The 10385-nt window shown below is 49.1% G+C and overlaps 1 protein-coding gene across 4 annotated transcripts in view; it reads right to left on the bottom strand.

Moving 5' to 3' along the window:
- Positions 1 to 1500: 1500 nt before the first annotated feature.
- ZNF652 (zinc finger protein 652) overlaps positions 1501 to 10385 on the bottom strand; it is a 497165-nt gene continuing 488280 nt past the window's right edge. For 3 of the 4 annotated variants that reach the window (XM_069634390.1, XM_069634391.1, XM_069634392.1), the window contains one exon: positions 1501 to 2743. In XM_069634390.1, coding sequence (XP_069490491.1) covers positions 2241 to 2743 — 503 coding nt within the window. In that variant the 3' untranslated portion in view covers positions 1501 to 2240. The remainder of the gene's footprint in view (positions 2744 to 10385) is intronic. The other variant, XM_069634389.1, reaches the window with a different exon arrangement.

Genomic DNA, 10385 nt, shown 5'->3' with positions numbered 1-10385 from the left:
CAGAGAAAGCAAGGTAAAAAGGCTCAGTTTCCGAAACCTACAAAGCAGAGAATGCAAGAGGGAAATTGAGAACAAGAAGGGTATTAATTATTACAATTTTAGTTCACAGCGGGAACAATTCCAGGGCAAAGCCAGAGGAAGAAACAGGAAGGGGACACTAGTAAGAAGAAAAGGGGGCACAAGTAAGGAGAAAGGGATGTACAACATACTAGAGAGAACAGTAGGAAATGTTCACCTTTCAGCTCTGAATTAAGAAAGTAACAGGTACAACCAGCAAACAATTAGACTACATTGTCCAATTAACTACTTGGATTTATAAAAAGAGGAAGGATACCTGAAAAATGGCTGCATTGAAAGAAAAGATAAAAGAAAGGTCCGAAGATGAGCCACAAAGGATGAAAAGCCACTCAAATCCTTTAAAATGAGAGTAACCTGGAGACCAAAGTTAGCTAGTCACAGAGATCATCCTATTTACAGCAGAAAGGCATGTATCAATAAGCCCATCCCTGATGAGCTAACCAATCCTTGGTTAGGTTCACAACCTAATACCAGGAACACTCACTCAAACTCATATATGGTCCCAGCCTTGAAAGTAGCAGTATTAGAACAGTTGAGCCAAATGTCACCTTATGTTGCCATAGGAACCAGAAAGAACTAGCCCAGCCAAACATCAACCTCTTTAAAACGATTGGCAACGTGTGGTTGGACGTTTTTTCTTAATGTCTAGCAATGAGTGACCATGATTTGCCTGTTGTATATACTGTGATTCTCCTCAAGAAAACATTTAGACAATACCAGTGATAATCAAACTGTCATGCTCTTTAGCATGACCACCATCCCTGCATCTACTGCTCCTTGTTGTATACAACTTCACTCTGGGTATTTGCTTCAGAAAGCTGCTTTCCTGCTACTGGTATATCATTGGCAAATCCGAAAGTGAAGCAAGGAACGCAGTCCTCATAGGAGATTGTACTGGGCCACCACCTCACTTCCAGACCAGCCACATTTGTGACCTAGATCCATGTGACAGCGAACTGATCCCGTAATCCTGAAAACTCAATGCTACTCCAGTTGCTTGTACTACATATACCGCACATAATCCTAGAACCCTATGTCATACATGGGGAAAATCAGCAGTCTGACTTAAGAACTCAGCCACTGCTTGGAGGTAGGCCAGAGATTGCAAACTGCACTTCTTAGCTTCCATCCATACACCTGAAGTACGTGCTGGTGCACCAAGCCCTTGCTTGCAGAAAATCTGTGTAGCAACGTGGCATGCCTGTAACGCTCATGCTTGCAGCAGAGGCATCTGCATTTGCTCCTAAGAGCTACAAACACATGGGGAACTCTGTAACCTTAACCACTATGGCGTGTACACCCAGCCTGCAACTCTGGTGCTTCTGGAAACAGCAACCACCCATCACACACATCGAAGTTGCATATAGGAAATGAAACCTTTACCATTACTGCCTCCTATGAATCACTTTTGGATGATTATTAAAAAAATGTATCCGTATTACAACATCTGTTTAGCTACAGAAAAAAAGACACCGATTTTGAAATGCATTTCATTTAGAAACAGTCTACTAAATAGATCTATACAAAAACTCTAAAATAAGTTCTGTAGTAAAAGAAAGAGTGCATTAGGACAGTTACACAAAACAAGAACACAGCTTTGCCCTTCTCGATAATGCTTGATACAGGATACTGTGCTGGTAGCTGTCTCGTTCCTTAGCTAACCCCGGAAGGACTTTGGTCTCTTCCGATATACACAGTGATAAACTTAATGCTCTGGATTCGTTTTACAGCCTTTCAATAAAGTACAAGAAAAATACAATCCATATCCCATCTTTGATGGGAAGTGCAGGGTATAAAAGCAAGCATACCTCATCAGCGGATATGAAATTATAAAAACTTCACAAGTGTCAGTATCTTACGTTCATAAAAAAAAAAATAAAGGTAACCAGGAAACGCAAGCAGGCTGTGCATCAGCTTTGCGACTTTTCCAGATTGAACCAGAGACATTTCCACAGACCTGACATTTTGTGGTTTTATGCAGATTTGCTTGGCCTGGAAGTGGCACCAGCACAACAAGTGATGCCTTTCATCTTGGGCTCACAAAGACCCTGGCTGCGGCTTCCCGGCATCTCTCCTTGCAATCCAGGCTGCAGGAGGGGAGGACGACACCGCAATTTTACGTGACTAATCTCAAAAGACCAGACTGGGAGAGGCCACGTGTATTAATGTTGCTGAACTGAATTGTTTTTTTCTGCCAGGTGTCGCAGAAAACTGTCTTCATTCGGGTCTCTGTGGTTCAAAGGCTCACTCTTAAACAGAGCAGGAGGTGGAGGAAGATGAGGAACAGATGAGACTGGCAGGTGGTGAGTGTGATGAGGATTCAGGTATAGATGTGAAAAAGGATGGGCCATGGTCCGCGGTGGGAGGATGTTCATGGAGTCCATGTCAATTTCTGTGCCGGAAGGAGTGTTCATTGCAGGGGGAAGCGAGGTGGGTGGAGCTGTAGTGTTGAGAGGAATTTGAAGGACTGGCAACAAGTTAACAGGACTAGTGACGCGGAAGCACTTTTCTTTGTGCGCTTTCAGCATGTTGGAGAAGCGGAAGCGCTGGCCACACACATCACACGGGTATGGTTTTTCCCCTGTGTGAGTTCGGCGGTGTCTTTTCATGTTCGGCCGGCTTGTGAAGCTCTTCCCACAAATTTCACAGATAAATGGTTTCTCTCCTGGATAAACAGACACAAAGACAAAATATAGAATGACCAGGAGCACAGAAAATGAGTCAAACAGTGCTGTCAAAGAATATGCAGTAGGCTAAAACATATTTAAAATGATTACTAGCACTAGTTATTTAATCAATATTGAATTAGATTAGGAAGGCTCCCCTCTGTTGTACCTCAGTCTTGGTTCATACCCAATCTTGGCATCTTGTGGAAACTTCTTACTCCGCATGATGAGCTTTGAAAATACTGTTCAACCTATCTGAGAGCGGTGTGCTCATCCCCATTGGTACGCTGTTTACCAATCTGGGTTCCAAGACAAATATATTGGCTGGCACACAGACAAGAGCCATAACGGAGATAGGTAGAACTGGTTGTACACTTTAAAGAGCCCATGGACTAACAAATAGAATCACTAGAATGGTCAGTTCCATTTCTCTTCCATATAAGCCCCTCCCCTCCTCTACTGCCACATGCATATCAAAGCAGAGTAAATGGTGGGAGTAGGAGAGAGAGTAAAGGATCAACCAAAGTTTCAAGAGGATGTGTTACAAAAAGACAGTATGTTCCAGCTCAGCACAATGCCTGTATGATTAATTCATGGCGTGATGCTTTTAGGAGGATTGCAGATCAAAGATATTGAAGCCGTTCAGATATCTAATGGTTTATGCATAAACAACGCCAGTGTATAAAAGTCCTTTTGAAGAGGAGAGATTTGGAAAACAAATATAAGCCTCGATTTCACCAACTAGTACAAAATGATTTTAGCACATCTACTATGCCATATAAAAACCACTCAACCTCAGCATGCATAGAACACATATTTCATATTTTCATTTTATTGGAGAACAAAAAGCCTCTAAAACCAACCTGGTTATCAAATGTATTCTTTCAAAAGGTCCCAACATATCTGAAACCAACCCATATTAATACCCCACCGCACACCCAGGGAAAACACATCATTTGATTTAGTGAGCATTAGGCGTCTATACAACAAAACGGTGTTTCCAGGTGCCACAAGGCAAGGTTGGGAGGGAACAGGGGAGTAAAGATAAATGGCTAAAGAAAACAGTAAATATACATTTGCGCTCCTACTGGGCTTGTAACATTCGGACGTGCAAGTGCAGTGAAGGAAGTGCAGGAGATGAAGGGATAGGGGGGTGGCAACAGGTATGGGCAAGTGCTGGTGAGAGCCCGGTAGGGAAGTGCCAAGGGAAGTCAGAGGAAGACGACGCTGGCCAGCGCTAGGGTGGAGGCTTCCAAGAGTGGGATGTACAGCCAGCAGGAGGAGGCCCATAAGGGCAGTGCTGGTGTCAACTGGAACCTGCGAGATTCATGAAGGCCCAGGCCACCAGTCTCGGCGGCAGTGATTAGCAGGAAAGGGACAGAGAAAGAGAAGAGCACAGTTGAGTGGTTTCTGGAACATAAGGAGGTCCAGCTCGAGTAAGAGGGGAAGGAAGGCTGTTCCAAAGAGGAACCAGCCGAAGAGAGATACCTGCCACCCACTCTCTGCTTGGAGAAGCGGTTGACAAGCAGAGAGTTGGGAGTTAGTGGAGTGGAGGGCTCTAGCAGGGGAGAGAAAGTTGGAGATAGCGTGGTCCTAGGCCCTAAAAAGCCTTTTGGATGATGCAGAGGGTCTTGAATTTAATCCTCGCAGCCATCAGGAGCCACAAGAGAGATCTTCAGGCTGGAGAGATATGGTTCCTTGGCTTGTGGGCAAGGATAAGTCTTGCAGTCCTATTCTCGATTAGCTGAAGGGGGCGTAGGGAGGAAAGAGGGAGATTGAAGAAGAGGCTGTTGTAGTAGTCCGGCCTACAGAGGGCCAGAGCTCTGGACACATTGAGCTTCTGGGGAAAGGTGAGGAAAGGGAGAATACCTCTGAGGTATGAAGCTGGAAGTGGTCCTTCTTGGCAAGATTCAAGATGTGAGGGGTGAAGGAGAGAGGAGTCGAAGATGACCGCCTGGTTTTTGGCCTAAGAGGATGGTGAGGGAAGAGGGCCCAAGGAAGGCAGGCAGGCAGAAGGTAGATGGGGAAACAGGGCGCATGTGTCCCAATAAGAAGGATCTCTGTCTTGCTGGCATTAAGACAGAGGTCATTGGCCGTACACCATGCCTGGATAGCAGAAAGACAATCATGGATGAGAGAGGTGGAAGAAGTAGTAATAGGAGGAAGTTTGAAGGAAAGCTGTATGTCATCAGCCTAACAATGGAAATGAGGAGAGAAGGAGATCAAGTGAGCAAAATAGATATTGAAGAGCCATGGGGAAAGGATAGAGCCCTGGGGGACGCCACGGGTAGAGAATGAACTGGTGGAGTAGAAAGGGCCCAGCTGCAGCTGGGAGGGGCAGTTAGTGAGGAAAGAGGTTAGCCAATTCAGTGCCCGATCTGTAGTGCCGAGGGTATCACAGAGCCGTTTTATGAGGATGGAATGGTTAACTGTGTCAAAGGCAGAGGAGAGAATGAGTACAGCAGGAGAGTTAGTGTCAAGGTTTGCAAGCCTGTTTTACAGGGCAGTTTCTGTTCCTCTGGATACCCGGAATCCAGATTGGTCATGGAGGCAACCAGCAAGTTCATTATGAATAATCAATTGGGAGGAGTACCAACTTCTCCAAGAGTTTAACCAGGAAGAGGGTGGAGATGGAGTGATAGTTAGCCGGGCAGGAAGGATTGAAGATGGATTTTATTTTTTTTAGGATAGTGTGCACAAGGGAGTGCTTAGGGGGAAAGAGCCAGTGGTGAAGGAGTGGTTACAGAAATCGGCACAAGCCGGACCAAGATAGTAGATGTTGTCCTTAATGTTTCTAGAAGAGCAGGGGAGCACCCGTTTGGATGAGACCTTCATATAGTGGACAACTTGAGAGACCTCATCAGGTGCTATGGACACGAGGGTGGAGGGTTCGCGGGGTCGGGGGTGGAGGGAAGGGGAGACAAGGGGGCCAGGAGAGCAGGGGCAGAGGTGGGGGTGGTGGAGAGAGGACCGGTTGTTGATGTGAAATGAGAGGCCAAAGCGGTGAAGAGAGCCTGAGAAGGAAGGGGATGGGTGGAGACTGGTTAGATTGGTGACTTCCTTGCAGATTTTGAAAGGTTCAGCAGTGTTAGTGGATAGGATAGAGCCCTGGGGGACGCCACGGGTAGAGAATGAACTGGTGGAGTAGAAAGGGCCCAGCTGCAGCTGGGAGGGGCATTTAGTGAGGAAAGAGGTTAGCCAATTCAGTGCCCGATCTGTAGTGCCGAGGGTATCACAGAGCCGTTTTATGAGGATGGAATGGTTAACTGTGTCAAAGGCAGAGGAGAGAATGAGTACAGCAGGAGAGTTAGTGTCAAGGTTTGCAAGCCTGTTTTACAGGGCAGTTTCTGTTCCTCTGGATACCCGGAATCCAGATTGGTCATGGAGGCAACCAGCAAGTTCATTATGAATAATCAATTGGGAGGAGTACCAACTTCTCCAAGAGTTTAACCAGGAAGAGGGTGGAGATGGAGTGATAGTTAGCCGGGCAGGAAGGATTGAAGATGGATTTTATTTTTTTTAGGATAGTGTGCACAAGGGAGTGCTTAGGGGGAAAGAGCCAGTGGTGAAGGAGTGGTTACAGAAATCGGCACAAGCCGGACCAAGATAGTAGATGTTGTCCTTAATGTTTCTAGAAGAGCAGGGGAGCACCCGTTTGGATGAGACCTTCATAGAGTGGACAACTTGAGAGACCTCATCAGGTGCTATGGACACGAGGGTGGAGGGTTCGCGGGGTCGGGGCTGGAGGGAAGGGGAGACAAGGGGGCCAGGAGAGCAGGGGCAGAGGTGGGGGTGGTGGAGAGAGGACCGGTTGTTGATGTGAAATGAGAGGCCAAAGCGGTGAAGAGAGCCTGAGAAGGAAGGGGATGGGTGGAGACTGGTTAGATTGGTGACTTCCTTGCAGATTTTGAAAGGTTCAGCAGTGTTAGTGGCTCCACTTTCTTTTTTACCAGGAGAATGGTCTATAAATGCAACATTATCTTAATTGATCAGCCATAATTCTAAAATTGTAGTTTGCTATTTTTCCCCATTTGGAGGCATTATATTTCAAATTCTAAAAAAATTTGTGATTTTTTTCATTAAATGTACAAATTAAAGGGTGCCTTTAATTATTTAATAATCTGTTCAGCATGGAACGCATTATGGTAGCAAGCACTGTAAAAGTCTTCAAAAGAACAAATGGGCTGGGTTTACTGCAAATGAGCTGCACAAAACACATGAAACGGATAAGCAGATAATTTTAACCAAAGTAAAAGACATTTCAGTAAGGAAGTTAAGCTGCCCCAGTATCGCACAGTTACTTACCTGTAACTGTTTTTCTCCAGCATGGGTCTGGAGCATTCACATATTCACGTGCTCATGAATATTCCCCATCATCAGGCTGGGAATCCTCGGTAAAGAAAAAAATCAGTTTCAGTTTCGTTTCTGAACTGTATTTCTCCTAATAAACAATCACTGGTCTCTGGGTCATACTGCCCCCAGCCAATGACTGCCCTCTACCCAAGCCCCCTCCTCTGGCAGCCATCTTCAGATTTGCTAGCACGTAAAGTGGCAGTAGGACCAAGAATAGAGCCGCAGAGGGGGAGGGAGGGTTTGCATGTGAATCTATGCCAGACCCATGCTGGAGAACAACAGTTACAGGTAAGTAACTTCTTCCTTCTCCTGCATGGGGACTGGCATGGATTCACATGCTCATGAATACAATACATAGCAGTACACACATGCACAACCACAGGAGGTGGCAAAGCTCAACATCAAGCACCTCTTACCTCCTCACCAGGCCCACCTTCAGGCGAACAGGTTGCGCAGCACTGCCTGGCCGACTCTGGACTCCTCCCTGGAATCCCAGTCAACGCAGTAGAATCTCGTGAAGGTGTGCGTCGACCTCCACGTAGCAGCCCTGCAGATGTCCAGCAAGGGCACACCAGACAGGAACGCAGTGTTAGCAGCGATTGCTCTGGTCGAATGGGCTCTCAGACGGCCCGGCAAGGGTCGGTTTGCCAACTGGTGACAGTGCATGATGCAACCAGAGAGCCATCTGGAAATGGAAGCCTTCGAGAGGGCCTTCCCTTGATTCACAGGTCCAAAGTTCCCAAACAGCTGGGATGTCTTCCGCAGGCTCTTTGTGTGGTCCACGTAGAACTTCAGCGCTCTAGCCACATCTAGCGAGTGCAAAGTCCTCTCGGCTGGCGACGGGAAGAAAACAGGTAAAACCAAGGGCTCATTGAGATGGAAGTCCGGCGGCACCTTGGGCATGAAGGAGGGTTGAGTCCTCCGCAACACCCTCGTCTCGTGGAATGTCAGGTATGGAGGTTTACAGGAAAGGGCATGGATCTCTCCCACTCGTCATGCAGAGGTGATGGCCATAAGAAACGCTGTCTTCCACGACAGGAACTTCAATGGTGCCGAATGCAGCGGGTCAAATGGCGGTCCCATGAGCCTGCTCAGCACCACGTTGAGTTCCCTCGCCGGGGCCGGGGCCTTCACCGGCGGGAACGATCGGAACAGTCCTTTCATGAACTCCTTCACCAGGCGATGGGACCACAAAGATGAGAGTTCTGGTGTAGCAGGAGATAGCCGCCAGATCAATCTTCATGGAGGCATGAGCCAGCCCTGCCTTGGCCAGCGACAGCAAGTACGGCAGCACTTGAGGGGCCGTAATCCGCAGAGGGTTAATCTTCTGTGCGCAGCATCAGACAGAGAACCTCTTCCATTTGTGTCAATAGCACGAGAGTCGTGGACGCCCTGGCCTTTGCAAGCACCTCCTTGCAGTCAGCCGGGATATCGTACCCTCCGAACTTTAGTGTTGCAGGAGCCAGGCCTGCAGGTTCAGGGACCCCGGGTCATGGTGGAAGATGGCGCCCCCTTCTCTGGCGAGAAGTTCCGCGTCCGTCGGCAGTTTGACTGGGGGGGACGCCGACATGTCCAGAAGGTCCGGGAACCAAATCTGCCTCGGCCACGCCTGTGCAATGAGCATCATCCTGCACCGGGGCCGTCTGAGTTGGCTGATGAGTCGCAGTAGCAACGGCAACGATGGGAACGCATACAGGAATAGGCCGTCCCAGGGGAATGAGAAGGCATCGCCCATGCTCCCCGGTTGCGGAAACCTGCTGGCAAACCTCTGGCACCTGGCATTCGTCGCCGTCGCAAATAGGTCGATCTGGGGATTGGCCCATCGTCAGAATAGGAGATCCACTTGATCCTGCCGCAGCTCCCACTCGTGGCACGAGCGCAGCTCCCTGCTGAGTGAGTCGGTAATGGTGTTTATTCCTGCCAGATGGAAGGGTACCAGAAACATCCCTTGGGCGAAGGCCCAGTGCCACAGATCCTGCGCTTCCTTGGATAGGGCTGGGGATCTGGTGCCCCCCTGCTTCTGGATTAGAACATCTGGGTGGTGTCGGTGAAGACCCTCACCACCTTGCCCTTGAGGGACGGAAGGAACGACCTGAGGGCCCAGAACACGGCTCGGAGCTCCAGGACATTGATGTGTAGTGACCTCTCCTCCGGGAGCCAAAGGCCTCTAGCGTGGAGATCTCCGGTGTGCGCTCCCCATCCCTCCAGGGAGGCATCCGTCGTCACCATTTCCTGATGTGCCGGAGTCTGGAAGCCCATACCCACCACAAGATGCGTGCGGGTGCCCCACCATAGGATTGCTTGGCGCAAAGTCTCGTTGAGTGAGATCCTGTCTTCGAAACTGCCCGCCGCTTGCATCCAACGGGCGTTGAGGAACTCTTGAAATGGTCGCATCTGCAGCCTGCATAGGCGCACAAGGTAGATGCACGAGGATATCATGCAGAGTAGGGACTTGATGGACCTCATCCTGGCCGCGTCCATAGTCAACAGCCGTTGTAACTTGCCCAGGATGGCCTTCGTCCTTTCCTCCGACGGTGAAGCCAATCGCGCCACTGTGTCGAGTCTGGCTTCCAGGAACAGGGCGACTTACGATGGTACCAAGTGGGATTTCGCGAAGTTGATCGAGCATCCCAGATCCGTGAGCAGTTGGACAGTCTTCGCTGTGTGATCGACGGCGAGTTCCCTTGACTTTGCTCGGATGAGCCAATCGTCCAGGTAGGGGTAGACGTGGATCCCCTGCAGGCACAGCCGCGCCGCCACTGGTGCCAGGCACTTGGTGAACACCCTGGGCGCCAACTTCAGCCCGAAGGGAAGGGCCTTGAAATGATAGTGCCGCCCCTGGAACACGAATCGTAGGACTTTGCGATGTCCCTTTAGAATGGGGATGTGGAACTAGGCATCCTCCAAGTCCAGCGACGATAGGAAATCGCCTTCCTCCAGCTGTCCCAGCACGTGCTGGAGGGTGACCATCTGGAATTTCTGAGACGTGATGTTCTTGTTTAGACAACGAAGGTCCAGGATGGGTCGCCAACCGCCGGTCTTCTTCCGGACGAGGAAGTTCCGCAAGTACAATCTGGAGCCCCGGAGCCTTTTTGGGATGAGTTCTATGGCTCCCTTTCTTAGCATCACTCGTACCTCCAGAAGTAGTTGTGGGACGTGGGTTTCCTTCCTGGCCATGGGTGGTATACAGGGGCACCTTCTCTGAAATTCCAGAGTGTGCCCGTGGGCCAGGGCATCCAGCACCCAACGGTCGGTGGATATGGTCTCCCACACACTGACAAATTTCGC

This window comes from Ambystoma mexicanum, chromosome 13, assembly GCF_040938575.1.
Source record: "Ambystoma mexicanum isolate Mex_15411 chromosome 13, UKY_AmexF1_1, whole genome shotgun sequence".
In the NCBI taxonomy this organism is placed as follows: Eukaryota; Metazoa; Chordata; class Amphibia; order Caudata; family Ambystomatidae; genus Ambystoma; species Ambystoma mexicanum.
Note: the sequence above shows the minus strand (reverse complement) of the source record. Positions and strands in the feature narration are given on the sequence as shown.